General features: G+C 35.0%; 2 protein-coding genes across 2 annotated transcripts in view; both read right to left on the bottom strand.

The window, feature by feature from the left end:
- LOC143609093 (receptor like protein kinase S.2-like) overlaps positions 1–21907 on the bottom strand; it is a 53105-nt gene that overhangs the window by 2533 nt on the left and 28665 nt on the right. The window lies entirely within an intron of this gene.
- LOC143609060 (uncharacterized) lies at positions 323–11002 on the bottom strand. The gene is made up of 6 exons (XM_077083925.1): positions 10894–11002; positions 6703–6726; positions 5718–6649; positions 5209–5280; positions 4914–4985; positions 323–1231 (listed from the first exon to the last, which is right to left on the bottom strand). Exons 1-6 carry the CDS (start codon positions 11000–11002, stop codon positions 323–325), a joined length of 2118 nt encoding a protein of 705 aa, XP_076940040.1.

Genomic DNA, 21907 nt, shown 5'->3' on the forward strand with positions numbered 1-21907 from the left:
TTTTCTTTACACTTTCATATCAGCAGTTCAGCAAAGCTGCAGACAGTCTAAAAATGTTTAAGCAACAACGATAAAACAAAGTAAACTCAGAAAGTGGAAAAGATTTTTACCATTGTGCTTTATCAATTATAGTATAATGTCATATCAGTTTACATTTTTATTAAACTAAAGTGAATCATCACAATCACTACTTCTTAGGATCAATAATATGAAGTTAGAACAATGACTTACTTGAAAGAATAATGCATTCTCAAGTTCCTTGACAACATCTTTCATTGTTGGACGTTGATTTTGAGTTTCTGCCACGCACTGATGTGCAATTTCAATAAATATACGCTTTGGGTCCTCTATTTAGAACAAAATTGTTTTCACTTGTTTCTTCCTTTATTGTATGATCAATAATGTCTTGTATTGTTCCCGAGCAGTAGCATTGTTTTGCCACATGAGCCAGCCCTGCTTCATTCTCTTTAAGGTAAATTGGGTCAAAGGCTATCCTCCCACATAGAATTTCAAACAAAACTACTCCAAGACCATATACATCCGATTCTCTTTTTAACTTATTAGTCTTCTTATATTCTGGATCTATGTGGCGCATTCTGCCAATCCAGCTGATATGGAGTGCTTCGTCTTGTTGATTTGAAGGCAGGAATACAGACCACCAAAAGTTAACAATCTTTGCCCCGCAGTTCTTGTCCAAAAAGACGTTGTAGCTACATATATCACGGTTTATTATCATCGTTTGGTCCTCCATCTCATAGTGAATGTACTTTAACGCATGTGCAACATCAATGCAGATTTTCAAACGCTTTTCCCAAGTGAAAATGCGCATGCTACTGTTGACGTCTTCCAAATAATCACCAAGGAATCCATTAGAAGCATTCTCAAGGACAAGGATCATCTCAGAAGCTTCAAAACAAAATCCAAGTAGGGTGACTATGTTGGGATGCTTAACAGCGCTAAGCACTTCAACTTCTGTAAAAAACTCTTTTTCTCCCCAGTACTCATGTCCAGGAGGAGGGTAGCGTTTAATAAGCACATGATCAGTCCCTTCAACAACGGATGAATGATTTTCTTTACCAAAATGGTCGTCGAGTTTTGCTCTGTACATAGTACACCCACCCCCATCTGGAATTTCGTAAGCCTTTGAAAAACCATCCGTTGCTAATTGAACATCAGCCAGAGGAATCTTCAAATGTTCCAACTTCTTAATAATTAGCTGCTGCTGCTGCTGCTGCAAATTATTTAAATATATATATGTCATAAGGCAATTAAATTGAAATTGTGTGGTTCATATTTTTATAGAGAAATTGGAATTCATGGCCGATTAGCTGCTTCTTTTTTCCCCTTTGTTTTGTGACTAGACCCTTCTTTTAACTATTCAAGGCCAGCTCAACACATTTGCCCAAGCCCACAAACCATTTATAGTTTGTTCTAAACTAGGCCCAAATACAAAGTTACAATTTGTTAAACCAAATTATTTTAATGCTAGATTAAATGTTAATATGAAAGGATTATAAATCCTCTGTATTAGCTTACTCTAATTAAATTGTAAGCGAGTCCTATAACTTTTAATATATTTTGAAAGTGGTTATGAGTGAAGGGGAGAAAAAAAGTAATGATAAAGGTATAAAGAAATATTATTTAATTGAACAGGAGAGAGAAAATGCAGTGATTTTTAGTATAATTTTGGATTTGAGGTTATGAGATGGAATGGGAATGTTCTGAGGTGAGGTCGTGCTCCGATATGCAATGTTTTCAAACCTTGCCTAGACGTCAACCCGGACATCTTGCCAGGTCAAAAGTCGAACCGACCCGGGAGGACGGATCGGTGTTTGACCTGGTAGACCTCATAAATAATTTAAATATTATATATATTATATATAAATAAAATAATAACCAAACTTTCATTTCATGAAGCATGTTTCATTAACATAGCCCAACCAGACCAAGTTTTATGAAGTGGACTAAGCCTAACCAACCCAATCAAGCAACACAATCAAATGGTCCAACAAAGGAACCCTAAGTGATATAACGGAGATAGAGCAGTGACCAAGAGAAAATTGACTGGTGTTCATGTTCTTCTTCCCATCTTCTTCCTATGTCATATAATCAGTCAATTACCATCCTCGTGCTTATTTTGTGTTAAAATCAAACCACTTAAGCAACATGGGAAGTTCAAATCGACGAAGTTTCAATCAAGTAATTGATTCAGAAACGAGACGATTGCAGAGTTGGGGACGAAGCCGCGTGGTTCAAAGATGGAATCTAGGGTTTTCAGTTTTATTTTGTTGGTTTCTTTTATTAATTTTTTAAAATTTCCGGTCCACCCAGCGGGTCATCGGTTCCGGTATGCTTAGCGGGTCCCGGTCGGACCGGCCGGTCCTGTCCTTGTTTCAAAACACTGCCGATATGTTTTAGGGCCGTCCAAACTGTTCGCCGCTCGAACTCGCTCATCGCTCGCTTGGAAATTTCTCGAAAAATACTCTCTCGTTTTTCGCTCGATTGTAAACGAGCCGCTCGGTTCGGTTCGGTTTGTAAACGAGCAAAGGTTTGCTCGGTTCGGTTCGGCTCGAATATTTTTAATTTATTTTTATATAATTATATATGAGCAAATACACACATAAAATATTAGTATACAACTGTTTAAAACCTTTTAAAATTTTCCTATTACGTCAACTTTATAATTTCATTGGTTCTATTCAAGTTTTTAAAATACTAAAAGTTTGTTTACATGTTTATTATATCTCACTTTAAATTTGTATCTCCAAAAAATTTACAACCTATAACACCTTTGTCTAAAAACTACTAATTTGTTTACAAAATGTATTATTTACAACATTCAAACTTGTTTCTTATTAAAATTTTTAGAGTGAAAAAGAAATAAATAATGCTCGAAAATCGCTCGGCCGTTCGATCGAAAAATGCTCGATTCGATTTTGGCTCGGTTCGAATTTCAGCCGTTCTGTTCGGTTCAATTGTAAACGAGCCAAGCAACGAGCAAGCCTTCGCTTGTTTCGGCTCGGCTCGGCTCGTGAACAATGTTTGATCCTTATCCCATTTCATAATTCAGCCCAATAATCTAGTATGTGGATTAGATGATGTTATAATCAACATAAATTTGGTTCTAAAAAACACATCATACATTAATCATAGTTATATTTAATAATGGTTAATTAAAGGATAACTCGGACCATAGTCGGGTCATTCATCCCTTGTTTATGTACTTAGGCCCACATTGTACAGGAACCATAACACTAACAGTCCTCTAAACCTTACTAAAACTGACCTTATTAATCATGCAACAACCCATGCGAGTAAAGAGAAAACAATGTAGCCGTTTGTCATCATACGCCCACGTTATCTATTTTCACTGTTTTCCACTTCTAACCCATAGGCTTGAATTATTGATTTACAACTTCAATTGATGCATAATTGCATAAATTGATCAAATTAATTCTTGATAACAAATTTCAATATTTTAAGTAATACCGTAGTTTTATTTTTATTAATAATTTTGACAAAAGGTCATGAATAACTTGTATATATCAACTCTTATATTATAGTTAATTATTTGAGTAAAGTTAAAATAAAAGGACAACGAAAATGAGAAGGGTGAGAATCAATTTAATCTATTAATATTAGATTTTAATGGTGGAGATTAATTCGAGAGAAAAAATTGATGGGAAGAGCATAAATGTAACAACCCACTTTTGTTGACTTTCTCTTTCCACATGCAAGTCACATGTCAATTCCCTTATCATTTAAAAACGCCAATAACTTTTTCAAGCAACATTCTTTTTAAAAAAAAACTCACCATAATAACAAACATTTTTTTTATCTTTAATATGAGTATCATATTGTTATACAAAAAATAGTGGGTTTTTATATTGTGTTATTGGTTGTTCATTGCGTTTTTTAATTGGATTTTTCGATGCATTGTGTTATAGATTTTGGTCATTGTGTTATCAATTGGTACTCATATTAAAGATAACAATTAAAACAATGATTACGTCATTGAGTCTTTTTTTACTTATCATTGTGTTTTAGTCATTGTGGAGAAAAAAGTATTATGCTCATTGTGTATTACGTTCATGTCATTGTGTAACATGTAGTTTCCATTGTGTTTCACGTTTCAGGTCATTGTGTTATGTGTATTCACCATTGTGTTTTATGTTTCAGGCCATTGTGTTATATGTATTCATCATTGTGTTCTACGTTTCAGTTAATTGTGTAATATGTATTCATCATTGTATTTTATGTATTAGAGAATTTGTTGTTATTTTACATTATATTTACGTATTAAGATTACACAACAGTGTTCTTAGCATTAAAAAAAATACACAATGATTGACGAAAAAACACAATGACAAGCAGAAAGACACAACGATGAAAAAATACACAATTACAAACAAAAAGACACAATGACGTAATTTTCTTTTAATTTTTATGTAACAAAGTCATACTCATATTAAAGATTAAAAAAATCGTTTTTTATTATAGTGATTTTAAGAAAAATATCATATGAAAAGGTTAGTCATGTTTTAAAATGATGGGGGAATTGGCATATGACTTGCATGTGGAAAGAGAAAATATGTACTATTACCCTTTTTTCTTTGATACCCACTTGACACATATAAATTAATTATGACTTCTCACACTTATCATTTTTGTTGGCATTTGTAGAATAACTAACATTAATTATATAAGTGTTTAGATATTGCAAACAATTCATACTTATACTTTGTTGCTATTAGTGTATTTGTTTCAATTCAAAAACTACATAAATAACAATTTACTATTTCTGTTGAAGTTTCGTCACATTCCAATTAAATTTATAGATTTCACTTTTTTTAGAAAACAAAAATACCAGAAAGGATAATCAAGTCGAAAAAGAAACAAAGAAAAGGTCATACATGAATTTCATGAGATGCTTTTTCAACTTCCTCAGCAACTTGGTCATATTCCGGTTGTTGTACTTGCTCCTCCTTCAAGAAAAAAAATGAGATAAAAAAAAGTTACTGATAAAAGCAGCATTTTAGTGATAAGAAGCTATATATTAATGATGAAAAACTATAAATTTGGTGATGGAAAACAAATTCAATTTGCAGATCTCAATTCTTTTACAAATATTTTAATGAGAAAAATGATGAAGTGACGAATAGAGAAGAAGAAGAAGAAAAAAAAAAATGAGAAAGAGGAAGGTCTTACGAGAATTTGATGAGTTGGTGTCTCAAGTTCCTTGACAACTTGATCCTTATCAAGGTGTTGTACTCCCTCAACCTTTAAGAAATTATATCTATATTTATTGAGAATAAACTATAAAACAATGAGGAAACTGATAATAGATGATAAAATGTTGACGAAACTGATGTTCAAAGATAATGCCTTAAAAACCACCAAATAAATAATGCATTACAGGTCAAATTTGTTAGTGAAGTATAAATTAAGATAACGTAAATTAACAAAAGATAAAAATATTACAACGTTATGAAAAAAAGAAAATCACACACACGTAACCGTTTCAGTTTGGATCAACATTGATGTCTACGTGTCAAGTCTTTCAAGATCCATTCCATGTAATTGATATATAGTTTAGCTATTAAAAATGTAGCAATTTATATGTATTCCTTTTGCATTATAATAATATGTGCATTTAATGGTTGAATTAAATTAAATTTATATATATACATATGTATATATATAAACACCTGACTTACTTGAAAGAATAATGTTTTCTCAAGTTCTTTGAGAACAACTTTTATTGTTGGACGTTGGTCTTGAGTCTCTACCACACACTGATTTGCAACTTTTAAAAATGTTTGCAAAGAATCCTTGTTGGTTCTTCTATTTGGAATAGAACTCATTTTACCAATTGCTTCCTTTATTGCAGGATCTATCATGTCCTCTTGTGTTCCCGTGGAGAAGTTTTGTCTTGCCACATCAACTAGACCTTTCTTGCTTTCGTTAAGGTAAATTTGGTCTCCAGCACGCCTTCCACATACAATTTCAAACAAAACTACTCCAAAGCTATACATATTTGTCTCTCTTTTTAATTCACCAGTATTCTCATATTCTGGATCTACATGGTATCGTTGGTCAAAATATGTTTTTCTATATTCAGCTTCGTCTTTTTGATCTAGAGGCAAGAATACCGCCCATTGAAAGTCTTCAATCTTTGCCTCCCAATTCTGATTGAACCCGATTCTATTGGCATTTATATTACCATGTATCATCACTTTGTTATCTTCCATCTCAAAGTGAAGGTAATTCAACGCACGAGCAGCATCAATGCAAATTTTCAAACGTTTTACCCAAGTCAAAGTACGCATTTCTTTGACGTTTCCCAAATAATCACTAAGGTTTTCGTTTGAAAATTTCTCAGTGACAAGCATCATATCAAAACCTTCAACACAGAATCCTAATAGATTGACTATGTTGTGATGCTTAACACTAGTTAGCATTTCAAGCTCTGTAAAAAACATTCCTTCTTCTTGCTCGTCATCTACAGGAATGAAGCGTTTAATAACTACAGTGTTATGTCTTTTGGATAGTTCACTTATACTCTTCCCTTCTATAGAGAAAGTGTTTTTGTTATCAAAATGACCGAGTTCTACCGTGTTACCAAGTGTAGTAATTGTTAGATCCAATTCTGTATTTGTCTGAAAAATTGTTGGTAACTAACTTTATATCAAGAAGCTGAACCTTCAAGTGTTTCAAGTTCTTTACCTGCAAACATGTAACAAGCAAACATGTAACAAGAGGAAAAGAGAGTTAGAAAATATGAAATTATAGATACTTGTTAGAAGTGTCAGATCAATTTTTGGTGGTTAATATATTTGTAATCACTTTTAGGAACCTTAGCGGTCCGAAATAACCAGAAAAAAAAAAGAAAAAAAAAGCTGAACATAAAAAGAAAAATAATATCTTATGCTAGTGGGTCCCACCAATAAATATCTTTCCTCCTCTAGCGCACGAACACCACAGTTCACATGGTAGTAGTTTGTGTTTTCCATCTTTAATGGGTTTCTTCAACCATATAATTGGGCTCATTGTCTCCACTGTAAATTTGGTGATTATTTTTTGTATTGGTGGTAGTTGGACTTTGATAGGAGATGGTGGTTGAATAATTAACAGGAAATGTTAAAAGCATTTGATAGTTTTTTATTTTTTATTTTTCAGAGTAATTTGGTTATTTTCAATGCATTTGACTTAAAAAATATATTTATTTTCAAAATTTAAACATCTTGATTTAAAATCTCACACGTCTCATAAAGGAATATCTTTCTATTAAAACAATTAGGTCATTTAGTACCCTTTCAAGACTATTGGGAACATGTAAGAGATATCAGGAGGGATAAGGCAAAGATTGGTCGGCGGGTGCAATTGAATAGTGGTAAAATCGTAAAAAAAATCTTTGAGAATTAAATTATGAATAGTAGTAATTTGAAAAATACAATATATAACAAATCATTAATTATGTAATAAACAAGCGTTGTACAATAATTTAAGATATCGTAATTTTAATTTATTTTTCTTTCTTAATGCTCTTTTTAATAGTAAAAGTAAACAACCAAAGGGGTTGTACAACACTATCAAAATGTTTGTTAAGATGAGAGACCTCTCAAATGGTGTTTGTTGGTTAAGTCTCTTGGTGGATGAAAAATGGTAGAATAAATTGACGTAAAAAAAAACAAATTAAAACGGTGAGAAATAAAGTATATCATTTTCATAATGATATTTGGCCAATCGAGCTAGAAAGTTGTTCGCCTTGTTCTTAATATATGCACTCCTCCCGCACAATAATTCGAATAAAACCACACCAAATGAGTAGATATCTGACTTGTGCGTCACACCCTTGCTCTTTTCAATTTCTGGGTCTACATACCCTATTGCGCCAAAAGGTTCAGAAAGGATGACCTGGTCCATCCGGTTAACCCATTGTTTGACAGAAACTTTAAAACCGGATAACTTTGGTTCCCAGTTCTCGTCTAATAAATTGTGGAGCTGTTGATGTTAAGATGTATAACACCATAACCACGCCCCTCATCATAATGGAGGTAACTCAGCGCACGAGCCACGCCTACACATATCTTCAATCTTTGAGTCCATGTGAGGTTCGGATTGTTAAGATGCTCGTTCAAACTTCCTTTGGCGGGCTGATACGCCCTGTTTTTTTTTTTAGCTTGTTCAATGTTTTGTTTTTCTTTAGGTCGGCAATAAACAGAGAATTGGTGCGTGGTGTTACAATGACAAAAAGCTATTGCTAGCGGGCCCAACCCACCTTACGGAACATTAATTTCTCAAAGTTATCTTCAGTTTCGGAGAAAACCCACTCGCTCAAAGGTCCAGACGTCCTTAGGATCGAACAAGAGATTACAAAGATCTAAGTCTTCTTCATTGAGGCACTCATGCCGTCCTTGAAGTGTTGTTTATTGGGATCGAACCTGAGTTTTCACTAAAAATGCCAAACTTCCTACCGGTCTACCACTACACCATATTGAAAATTAAGGACAATATGCAGTGTGTTGGAGTGTTGCAGGGAATGGGCAGAGCACCTTCCTGCATTTTTCAAATTTTAATTTTAATATAATGTTTATTTATGTTCTCAATTTTTACTTTTTATTTATTTTTTAATTAATTTTAGTATTATATTAAAATAGGTTCAACCGGTTCGACGGGTAGGTCCTACAGCTACTGAGCTTCCAAGATATTTTAAATTTTGTAATTTCTAAAATCATAATTCCATAATCTACGAGCTTGTAGTAACCAACATTTTAACAGTGTGATTGACTATTTATGATTGTATATTGAATTTTATAAACTTTGTTCATCGCCTCAATATAAACCATTTTGCAATCAGGTGAGCATGAATGCAATCAACGTCATCAGCTAATCAATTAAGTCTAAAGCTATGAACTAATCAACATCAATTTGTTAAATTAATGAGCTAATCATATAGACCCCAGGGTTGTCCGGTGATGTAAAATTACCATACAGCATACATTGGCAAACGGTTAATCTTCTCCCGGTATCTTTATGTTTTTTTTTTTAATTTTATTATTTATTTATTATTATAGTTTTTTTTCATTGCTAAACTAAAAAAATTATAATAAAATGTCAGGCAAGCGGGCAACAAGCTGCGCCACAATCCTATTTTGAATAGTAAATCCGATCCTACTAAAAACGAAGCTTTGGGTTTTAGGAGCCAAAAACTTACTCTTCAATATTCACAACTCGCTGAACACTGATCAAAAAAGCCATAACCTCCGGGGTTAGAAACAGAATGTATAAAAAGCAAAGGGGAGAAACACACATTGTTTCTCTAAACAAGCGTTCTTGTGTTAGCAATTTTGTCTGATTTCGCGTTCAACGCAACTTGACCCGCAACAAACTCATTATTTCTTAGCCCAACAAGAGGGAACACTCCTGTAAGATCCACACAAGCGTGTTTCAAGCATATGTAGGTGTAAGAATTTGAATGAACAGACATCCTTGACTAGTATATTCTTTTGTGAAATTAAACTAAAAATTACAAATTTACAAGCCATCTCTAGATGCTTAAAATAAGTTACAAAGAAAACTAATAATCTAGAACTTATTTGATATGATTGCTTAGTTGGCATTTTGCAGTAAATCAGAACCCTGACAAAATATTGGTCATGGGCATTGTGATCGGGACAGACCCTAATAAATACTGGCCCCTTGGAGCATCAAACAATTAAGTGGGTTTTTGGTTTTTATTTTAGTTTAGTTTAATTATATGCTTTATTATTATTTACTTGTTTATTAAAAAGAAGTTTAAAATCCCTCCGGACATCAAATCACAATGGAGCAACATAGGCTCAAGGATTTAAAGTCCCCGGTGTTCACGTGATAGTGACGTGGTATTGTAGAGGGGTTTTAAAACCCGCTCCACAAAGAATGGTCTTATGACCCTACACTTTCAAACAAAACCTCATAAGATCAAGCATATACAATAAATAGGCTTGAACTGCCTATATATTTATATTTTCTTAATACTTTTTTTACGAAATTAAATTACGACATACTGCAATTGCGACATATTTATGCGTTACAACATTGGTGACAAATTAGTTTGTGAGAGATCAGCAACGCATCCATTCTCCAATGGAATTTGTTTCTGAAATATTTCATTACAGATTATCAGTGACGGAGTTTCCATGATTAATTTCTAACTATAAGTTATGCATATTACAAATATCCAAAATAGATGCATGGTTGATCCTTTTTGATTATATCATTCATATATATACTAGCTTTTATCCCCTGTATTACTGCGGGTGTGGGAAGCGCGGGGGTGGGGGGTTATTTTAAATTATTCATTTCTAATATTTATATATTTTTTTATTTTAATTTTATTTTTTGTAAAGAAAGTTAATAATATACTTGTGATTGATAATGAAAGAGTTTTGACAAATAAATAAGATATTATAACCCGGTTTAAAATTTATCTGGGTTTGATAATACCTATGGCCCGCTTATTTTTTTTACTACAAAATTGTTTTTTAATTATAAATAATATTTTTAAAAAAAATCAGATATTATTTTTTAGTATATGTTGGATTAATGTTGACTAAGCCACCAGAAAAAGAGTCGTTGGTGTGGTGACCAAGTTATGGGCTGAATGTACGTTGGAGTCCAAGAATAAAGGAACAGAATGAAGACCAAGTTTATCTGCTTAGTTTGTTATTTTTTTTTTCTATTTAAGCATCTTTAGTTTGCTTTGTTTATCATCACTTTCAATTAGCCGAAATCCACTTTTGTAATCTTATAATCATTCCTAAGCATTTGGCTTTAATAATAAAGATTACTTTTGGCAGCAACTAGTTCCAGTTTCTTTGATTCATTTAAATTTCCTGATCCAAATCTTACATTTGGTATCAGAGCAACCACGTTCTGATCCAATTTTTATGCCAAAGTTCCTACGTTTCAACATCATGTCAGTCATCACAAACCCTAACTCCTCAAGAGACAATTCCATTCCATTCCAGTGCCCAATCCTCACACCTACAAACTATAATACCTGGGCCATCAAAATGGAAGCTATCATGGTTGCCCACGGGTTGTGGGATGCCATCGAGCCACCAACCGAAGTGGTTGCGGATGAACGAAAAGTAAAACAGGCTCGAGTTTTCATCTTTCAGGCAATCCCTGAAGAAATACTTTCGCAGGCGGCGAAGAAAAAGACGGCTAGTGAAGTAGAGGTGCACAAATCGGTTTTTTTAAAAAAACCGGTTCGGTTATTAACCGGACCGGTTTTTTTTGGCCCGGAAAAAAACCGGTTCGGTTAATAACCGGACCGGTTAATAACCGGTTTTTGTATGTCAAAACCCTAACCGGTCTAACCGGTTAGGACCGGTTTAGAAACCGGTTAGAACCGGTTAATAAACCGGTTTTTTTATTAACCGTTTTTTTAATAACCGGTTTTTAGGTTAATCGGTTTTTTTTTTTTTTTTTAAATAACCATTATTTTTTCACAGTATAAACAAACCGGTAACTACAAGGCAAACCGGTAACTACTAGGCAAAACGGACTGACCGAAGCCATTCTTTGCTTTCGTTGTTAGGGTTCTTTGCTTGGAAGATTAAAAACACATAACTTTCATTTATAGTTTTTACATTAAAAATACAAACATTAAATCGTTATCGCATATTCGTAACTCAAAAATACAAACATTAAAGAATGCTTAGACACGATTACATGAACAACTTGCTGTTTCTTACTCATTATTTGCCTCCATGTTTGCTGTTTCTTTAACTAATTTTCTTCGCTGCCCGATCCCGAGCTATTCCTTAGGTAATCGTCGTACGCGGCTTCTTCATCGGTCATTGGTTGAGTGTGTCCTTCATTGACCTCGTCTTCATACAAGCCCGCCTCATACTCCATTTCCCCCTCGAGTGAGCGTTGATGTTGTGCCCTATCTAAAGAGTCCAAGTAATCCTTGTAGCAAATCGACATCTCTATAGCTGGTGGAGTGAGTCGAGTCCTCCTAATCGATATAACCCTGCCAGAAACAGAAAAAGCAGACTCCGAAGCTACCGTGGAAGCTTGGACCGTTAGTAAATCTTTGGCCATGGCGGCGAGGATCGAAAACTCATCCTCCTTACCTCTCCACCAAGCCAGCAAATCAAGACTTCTAAATTCATCCGGAGTCATGTGTTTCACAAAGTTGGTACCACCATACCTTCCAAGTTCACTGCTTGGGGTGTTTACCTTTTGACGTTTACCGGCGTCTTCCCAAATCATGTAGTACATCCCCATTTCAAGGTCGGTTTGGGATTGGGATTGGGCAACAGCTCTTAACGAGTCATGAATTTGGGAAGACGACCCGTATTTTGTAAGGTAAACATCATACATGTTTGACAAGGTGGTGTTGAAAGCATTCTTTAAAGTTTGGCTATAATAGGGGTTTTGATCGTCGTTTAACTCTAGCTCATCACAAATTTTTTCTATTAAAGCTTCAACACCACCAACATTGATGCAAGGGTTTAACGCAGCAGCACATGTCAAAACAGCGGGTAGTTCTTGAAAATATTTTCTAAATTTTTCTTTCATTTTTACACCCATATCAAAATAAGGTGCACCCCTACAATGAAGTTCACTAAACTTTGTGCACATGACAGCAATTTTTGGTAAAGCAATGGGGCTTGTTGGATAGTAAACCCCGGATAAACTAGTTGTGCAAGATTTAAAAATTTGAAGGACCTCCGTAACGATCTCAATCAATAACCAGTTTCTAGGATCGTACGGTGCACATTTACCCCTACTTGACAAAATTTGATGAAACGCAATTAATGATTCTTTTTGTTGGATGGCTTTCTCAAACATATCACAAGTCGAGTTCCATCTTGTTGGACAATCCCAATTTGGCCCCAACCATTGACAATTAGCTTCTACACAAAATTTTTTGTATCTTGAAAATGTTTTATTGTTGCTAAAAACATCTCGTAACATTCTTTTAAAATTGTTTCTTTGCGTTTCGATCACGTTTAACCCATCTTGCACGGCCAAGTTGATAATATGTGCAATGCATCGGCTATGAAAAAACGCTCCATCACAAATAGGTTTATACTTTAATTTTAAATGTCCAACCGCGGCCGTATTGTTGGACGCGTTATCAAACGAAATTGAAAAGATTTTATGTTCAATCTTGTATTGTCGAATGACTTTATCCAAGAGTTTAAAAATATTTCTACCCGTGTGCGGGTAATCAAACAATTGAAACGCAACGGTTCGTTTCATCATTTGCCACGACTCGGGGTCAACCCAATGAGCCGTCACACAAATGTATGAGTCGGGCGAACCATGAGGTACCGACCACACATCCGTTGTTAAGTTTACACCAGTTTGTAAGTTTGAAAAGTATGAAATTAGTTCGGATTTAGCGTTTTTCCATGCTTTAAGACAATCTCTACTAAGGGTCGAACGACTTACGTGTTGGTAGCGTGGTTGAACATAGTTTTGCATCATCTCCGTGAATTGAGGGTTGTCGAAGTGGTTGAAAGGAAGTGTTTGTTGAATCACAAAGTTTGAAAACTTTTGACGTACCGCTTCAACGTTGTACGTAAACACCGCTCCTTGATTCGTCATCTCCGGCTGCGAACTACTTCCCGATTCGTCCTTCAAGGCCTTGCAAAAGGGCCTTTGTACATGCGCTTTTAAAGTGGAGTTTGCATCTTTGCCATAAAACTTCAAACAATGTTTGCATCGAGCTTTTTGGCTACCGTTAGACATTTCGCATAGGTCGAAATGTTGCCAAACATCATGGTTTCGTTTCGTGGGGATGACCCGAACGACCGTTTCTCCCGTGTTCGAGGCACCCATGTTGACGGATGAAGCAGCACTTTGGGAGGCCATGATAATCGACTATGAAATAAGAGCGTATGGAGTGGTAATGTGGTATAATTGAGCGTGAGATAACAAAATAATCGCGTATGAAATAAACGTTTAGAGCGTTTGGAGTTGTATAATCGAGTGTGATCTAACCAATACCCAACCTAAACTATATATAGATGTTTGTGGGGGTAAAATGGTAAAAAAAAAAAAACGGTAAAAAAAAAACGGCCATATAGCCGTTATACAACGGTCAAAAACCGGTTTTTAACCTGTTAACCGGTTTTTCCACAACGGTCAAAAACCGGTTTTTAAAAAACCGGTTAACCGGTTTTTCCATAACCGGTTATTAAAAAAAACCGGTTTTTTCGTTAACCGGTTTGTTAACCGGTTTAGGATCAAAAACTTGTAACCGAAATAGGAACCGGCGGTTTGTAAACCGGTCAAACCGGTTTTAAAAAAGCCGGTTTCGTAAAAACCGGTTTCCGGTTTAAACCGGCAAACCGGTTCCCGAACCGGTTTTTTTGACCATCTCTATAGTGAAGTATGGGATTCGTTGAAATTCCGGTATGTGGGTGCAAAACGCGTTCAGAAAGCTCGCTTACGAATTTTAAAAAGTGAGTTTGAAGGGTTGCAAATGAAGGATGGAGATTCTATTGACGAGTATGCAGGAAAGCTGTCGGGTATGGTCTCAAAATTTAACAGTGTTGGAGCAAAGTTGGAAGATGAGGAACTGGTACGTAAATTGTTTGACACGGTCCCGGAGAGGTTTATAAACCTAGTGGCTTCAATTGGGCAAAGTTCAGATGTTGAAACTATGCCATTTGAAGAAGCGATTGCACACTTGAAAGCTTATGAAGATAGAGTAAAGCTTCCTCAATCGAAACAAGCAACCGACAACAGCTTGTTACTTACCAAAACGGAGGGTCAGACGAGCTCGAAGGGACAAGTGAAGAACCAACAGTTTACGGGCCAGAAGTCGGGTGGACGAGGAAAAGCTGACCGGGGTGGTCGGGGTAGTTTTCGGGGACGTGGTCGCGGTAGGGGTAACCGCGGTGGACACGCCGGGAACCTAGATCAAAGGAACGAGTCAAGGAACAGAGATAAAAGGCACATCGAGTAGGTCATGAACTCGGGCATTATGCATCGGAGTGTAAAGAACCGAAGGAGAAACAGGATGAGGTGAATCTAAACCGAACTCAAGAAGAGGAACCAGCCCTCTACTTGACTATACATGGTGGAGAAACAGCCTCCATGGTCCTTTTAAATGAAGATAGAGTCTTTCCAAAGTCGGGTGAAAACAAAGAAGTGTGGTACGTTGACAATGGTGCTAGCAACCATATGACGGGGATGAGGGAATCATTCGCTGAGTTAGATTGTAACGTAACTGGGCAAGTTCGGTTTGGAGACGGATCCAAGGTTCAAATTGAAGGGAAGGGTCCATTGGTATTTGAAAGCATGACCGGCGAACACATACTCATCCCGGATGTGTATTACATTTCGGCGCTCACGAGTAATATCCTCAGTTTGGGGCAACTCACTGAGGAAGGGTATGACGTGCACATGCATGGAAACGTCCTGAAGTTGTATGACGACCATGAAAGACTCATTATGAAAATTCAAAGGTCAGTGAATAGACTTTACAAAATCAATTTAAAAATTGCAAAACCAGTTTGTTTGGCAGCCTACATAGACAATGAAGCTTGGCTATGGCATGCAAGGATGGGCCATGCAAATTTTGTTGTACTTGAGTCAATGGCTCGAAATGATTTGGTTATGGGAATGCCTCGCATAACCCATCCAAAGCAGGTGTGTGAAGGCTGTCTGGTGGCTAAACAGGTCTCAAAAGAAATTCCCAAAGAGGCTCAGTGGAGAGCTAGTGAGCCATTGGGCTTGGTCCATGCAGACCTATGCGGTCCAATTACACCACAAACAGCAGGTGGTAACCGGTATTTCTTACTTTTTGTTGATGATTTTACAAGGTTATGTAGGTATATTGATGTGCTAAAAGTAGTTATATAAAAACACGCTAATCTAGACACTAAGTAATAAATTCTAGACTCTTAAACTTAACTAAACTACTAACCGGCAAGTGAACCAGTCGACTCTAGTACAGCTAAGTAAGTCAGGATATCGAACCCACGAGACTCTTTAAATTACGTTTACTAGCTAATTAGACTCGACTACAAAACACGACTTATTATTTATATTTGTTTAAGGGGGTTTTTATTTAAAATACTAAATTAATACTATAATTAACACTAATTAAGAAAACAAATAAATTAAACGAAAACAAAGTTTGTTATGAAAATAAGATGATGATGAGAAAACTACCTAGGCTAGACTCCCCTAAATTTTGGTAATGAATTGACTCGGGAAAATATTTAGTTATGGACTGGGATCGTAAAAAAGACACTTAAAAGAAAAACCAAATGGGACCCCTGACCCTTCTCAAGAGAAAGCCTATGGATTTCTAACAAGTTTTAACGCACACTAGTATTAAAAATCAAGTTCGCTTACGGTCACCCAATTGTTTACAATTTAGTTCCTTTATACGAAATCCTACCTTACAGCGCGGAAATCAAAGGCAGTTTAATATATCGAATTGATTCAATAGACAATAATTAAATAATCAAACCTAGACGGACTCTTTACGAAGAACTAAATCTAGCAAGATCAAATAATAAAGATCTATCAATAACCTAGCACCTTACAGATTTAGGTTAGCAGCACACTTAGGTTTAATTAATTAATAATTATTATTCCTATGATCTTAATGCATATCAATCATAAAATAGTCAAAAACACAAAGTAGATGACCTAATAGCAACCTATCATAATGACAAACAATAATCTAGGCAACTATGGAATAATAACAATTAATCAAACAATCCTAAATATCCATATGCATCAATTTAATATGATTAAACCTTTTACTAAATCATAAAAATCATAATGATAAATAAATCCCAAATCAAAACACAACGTCAAAATAGGTTCATCATAAGCCTAGGCAGTCTATAATTTTTAGCCTAACATCATAAAATAAAACAAAACAATAATAAAGGAATTCATGGTGGAAAACAAAAGAAACGAAAGATTAAAGGCGATAAAACCTGTGGTCTTCGTTCTTGGATGATAAGCACGCCACCGTATGATTCCAAGCCTTCAAAACCTCCAAAAGATCACCTCTTGAGCTCCAAATTTTGTTTATGGCTTTCAGGTTATTATTAGGGTTAAGTTTATGGGTGTTTATATAGACTTTTAAGGCCCATAAACTTAAAATTAGTAGAAGATTCTGTAAATCTAAGCCCATAAACTTAATATTTGTAGAATATTCTAGAAAACTGAGCCCAAAGTGCCGCGCGACGGGCCTTCTCCCATTTTGCTTGTTTTCGCCCTCTTTATGACATGGTTGAAACCCGGAACCTAAAATATTCAAATAAATTAATAATATACAAATTCTAATAAAAACCGAACGAAAACTAATGAAATATTATATTAAATATACAAGGGATTTATATATATATTTAGCCTTATATCAAATATCCCCACACTTATCTTTTTTCGTCCCTGAAAAACTCTAATTGCAATGGGATTAGAATCGGAGAAATATAGTCTAACAAACATATAGATTATCTTAATTAATTACAAAGAACACAAAAACCGCGATTACCGATATTTTTGTCCACTTAAACCCAACCGCCAACATATCAGACCTCTAATCATGTTTAGCATTAAGTTTAAGTTAACACTCAGTCTAAAGGTCTCACATTTAGAATCACAAATCCACCTAATTTGTTTCAGGCATGTCAAAGCAAAGAGAAAACCATAAAGATTTTATTCTACCAGTGCACCCTAAAAACTTGTAACTATTAAAATTTTAACTTCATAAATAAATACTTGAATTATTTTGAACAATTTTTATATTTCAACATAATTTAGACCTCACCCATGGATGTTCTCACCGCGGTTGCTAGCCCAATGAGAAGCATGTAAGCTGTTGGTCATTACTTATGAACATTCTTTTAATCCTCACCCAGAGGCCTATCAGTCAAGCTGCCAACTCGAAAGAAAACACATAGGTTGTTGGATATTATTTATTTTCATCGATCCTCATCCATAGATGTCATCTCCAAGTCACTATCCCAGAGGGAGACACATTAAATTATTGGAACTTTTCAATTTTATTTTTATATGCTTATTACTTATGTAGATGAAATCAAATTTTAAGATTTACAAGGTTTTAACCTACACTGGTGCTTATTCATTACCTTAGACATTTCAGTTTTTCTATTTTCCTAAGTTGAGAACCCACAAGACTTAATGATTTAATTATAGTCATATTTATTACATTCTCAAAAGCCTTTCACTATCAGCTGGGCCTACCCACACATCCCAAATTAAGTATGTTCCTGTAATTTATTATATCTTATTATTAGTAGTTTGAAAAACTGATTCCCGATAAGTATCCTCATCTCCCATTTATACGCAAAAAGAACAAAATCAAGGGACATTTTTCAAACTTTTTTTTTTAAATAAAAACAAGTTAAAAACATGTGTTCCTATCTCCACACTTAAAATTTGCATTGTCCTCAATGCAGAGACGGAAACACGACTCAAAAATTTAAAAACAAAACAAAACCTAAAAATACAAAAATAAATAAAAACAAAACAAAGCTAAAAATTAAAGACTAAAAACGAAGTAAAAAGGAAAAGACTTAGCTGGTAATATGCAAGTGAAATATGATGCTAAAGTCTTCTTCCAAGACTGCCCTCCAACTCCAAACGTGCTCCATAACCGGTATCTCCTTTCTCTCGTACACGAATGGAAACGGCAACAATACAAACAATATCTAAAAATTTATCTTATCAATTTGATAGATATAATCATTCAAAGTATGTAACCAGACCAACCAACCAAACCAATAAACATGAATAAAAGCAGCAAATAAATAATTATGAAAGTATACGGTTCCTGCTGCTCCATCCCCACACTTGAATGTTGCATTATACTTCAAGGGGATGCTCTTCTATCTCAATTCCTACAAAACTTAAAAACACAAAAACAAAGAAAAACTACAAAAGACTACGTTAGTGACTCGACAATTATACAAACTCCGTGAAACCTCCCCACACTTAAACTTAATCAGGAGGTTTTTCTTTCACCTGGACCCTATCTAACCCGTTCAGTTTCACCCGGTACTTGTTAAACATTGAAATTTTCTCGATGGAATTGAAAATTGCTTTAAAACTTCTTAATGGGCCAGACCACCAAAATTCAAACTTACCTGGCAAGAACCGGATGCATGACATGTATCGAGAAGACTGGTCGTTCTTGAACTTCAATGGCTTCTTCTTTCCTGTAGACCATCTTCTAACTTGTAAATTATTCCAATTTGCAGGTGTTCTTCTCTTCGCCTTCTCCTGTGGTTTGGATTTATGAGCAACAGTTATTATGAGTTCCACTGGCCAGCTGTGGAAGTCTTCCACTACCACCACTTCTATATCTTCTAGCAGGGATTCAAAAAATGCTAAGTCACCCTCCGAATCGAACTCACCTATCTCATCGTACTCAGGCAACCCTTCTAAATCCAAATCTAAAAACTCATCCTCCTCACATAACTTATTCTCAACCTCTTCCTCCACACCAAATATTAAATCAACTGAATCTCCCAGTTTTACTTTAACCTCTATCTCTTCTTCCGTCACTAACGACAACTTAAATGAATCTCTCAAACCCATTTTCTCCTCTATCCCCGGCAACGGCGCCAAAAACTTGATGTGCTAAAAGTAGTTATATAAAAACACGCTAATCTAGACTCTAAGTAATAAATTCTAGACTCTTAAACTTAACTAAACTACTAACCGGCAAGTGAACCAGTCGACTCTAGTACAGCTAAGTAAGTCCGGATATCGAACCCACGAGACTCTTTAAATTACGTTTACTAGCTAATTAGACTCGACTACAAAACACGACTTATTATTTATATTTGTTTAAGGGGGTTTTTATTTAAAATACTAAATTAATACTATAATTAAAACTAATTAAGAAAACAAATAAATTAAACAAAAACAAAGTTTGTTAGGAAAATAAGATGATGATGAGAAAACTACCTAGGCTAGACTCCCCTAAATTTTGGTAATGAATTGACTCGGGAAAATATTTAGTTATGGACTGGGATCGTAAAATAGACACTTAAAAGAAAAACCAAATAGGACCCCTGACCCTTCTCAAGAGAAAGCCTATGGATTTCTAACAAGTTTTAACGCACACCAGTATTAAAAATCAAGTTCGCTTACGGTCACCCAATTGTTTACAATTTAGTTCCTTTATACGAAATCCTACCTTACGCGCGGAAATCAAAGGCAGTTTAATATATCGAATTGATTCAATAGACAATAATTAAATAATCAAACCTAGACGGACTCTTTAAGAAGAACTAAATCTAGCAAGATCAAATAATAAAGATCTATCAATAACCTAGCACCTTACAGATTTAGGTTAGCAGCACACTTAGGTTTAATTAATTAATAATTATTATTCCTATGATCTTAATGCATATCAATCATAAAATAGTCAAAAACACAAAGTAGATGACCTAATAGCAACCTATCATAATGACAAACAATAATCTAGGCAACTATGGAATAATAACAATTAATCAAACAATCCTAAATATCCATATGCATCAATTTAATATGATTAAACCTTTTACTAAATCATAAAAATCATAACGATAAATAAATCCCAAATCAAAACACAACGTCAAAATAGGTTCATCATAAGTCTAGGCAGTCAATAATTTTTAGCCTAACATCATAAAATAAAACAAAACAATAATAAAGGAATTCATGGTGGAAAACAAAAGAAACGAAAGATTAAAGGCGATAAAACCTGTGGTCTTCGTTCTTGGATGATAAGCACGCCACCGTATGATTCCAAGCCTTCAAAACCTCCAAAAGATCACCTCTTGAGCTCCAAATTTTGTTTATGGCTTTCAGGTTATTATTAGGGTTAAGTTTATGGGTGTTTATATAGACTTTTAAGGCCCATAAACTTAAACTTAGTAGAAGATTCTGTAAATCTAAGCCCACAAACTTAATATTTGTAGAATATTTTAGAAAACTGAGCTCAAAGTGCCGCGCGATGGGCCTTCTCCCATTTTGCTTGTTTTCGCCCTCTTTTTGACATGGTTGAAACCCGGAACCTAAAATATTCAAATAAATTAATAATATACAAATTCTAATAAAAACCGAACGAAAACTAATAAAATATTATATTAAATATACGAGGGATTTATATATATTTAGCCTTATATCATATATGTAATCAGTTCGAAGGATCAAGCTTTCCAAATGTTTAAAGTGTTTAAAGCCCAAGTTGAAAAGGAAAGCAAGCACAAACTGAAAATGCTAAGAACTGATCAGGGGGTGAATTTACTTCACATGTTTTCAATGAGTTTTGCAGAAATGAAGGCGTGAAGAGGCAATTAACAACTCCATACAACCCTCAACAAAATGGGGTCGTGGAAAGATGAAATCGTACGATCATTGAAATGACTCGCTCATTGTTAAAATCTACGAATGTACCTGAGGTGTTATGGGGGGAAGCCGTGAGGCACTCAGTTTACATTCTTGATCAAATAGCAACAAAGGGGCTAAAAGGGGCAACACCGTACCAGATGTGGAAGGGTCACAGACCGAACCTTAGCCATCTAAGGGTCTTTGGTTGTGTGGCATACGTGAAGCAAATGAAGACTCACCTCACCAAGCTAGAAGATTGAGGTCAAGTAATGGTGTATTTAAGGAGTGAAGAAGGCACAAAAGGGTACCAAATGCTAGACCCTGTCAAGAACAAGATTGTGATTGCAAGATCAGTAGAGTTCATTGAAAACAAGAAATGGGCCTGGGGAGAGCCCAATGTTGAAAGACCTTTAACGAGTTGGGCTAGTGTACCTGTTACAAGTGTGGTAGCAGAAACTCAAAGCCCAAGTCAGAGTGTGAATGACGACCAAATCCTTAATACTCCAGCCAATCATCAGTCAGCTAT

Source organism: Bidens hawaiensis, unplaced genomic scaffold (genome assembly GCF_021521415.1).
Source record: "Bidens hawaiensis isolate Kalapana, Puna unplaced genomic scaffold, B.hawaiensis_p1.1 tig00419489_1, whole genome shotgun sequence".
Taxonomy (NCBI): Eukaryota; Viridiplantae; Streptophyta; class Magnoliopsida; order Asterales; family Asteraceae; genus Bidens; species Bidens hawaiensis.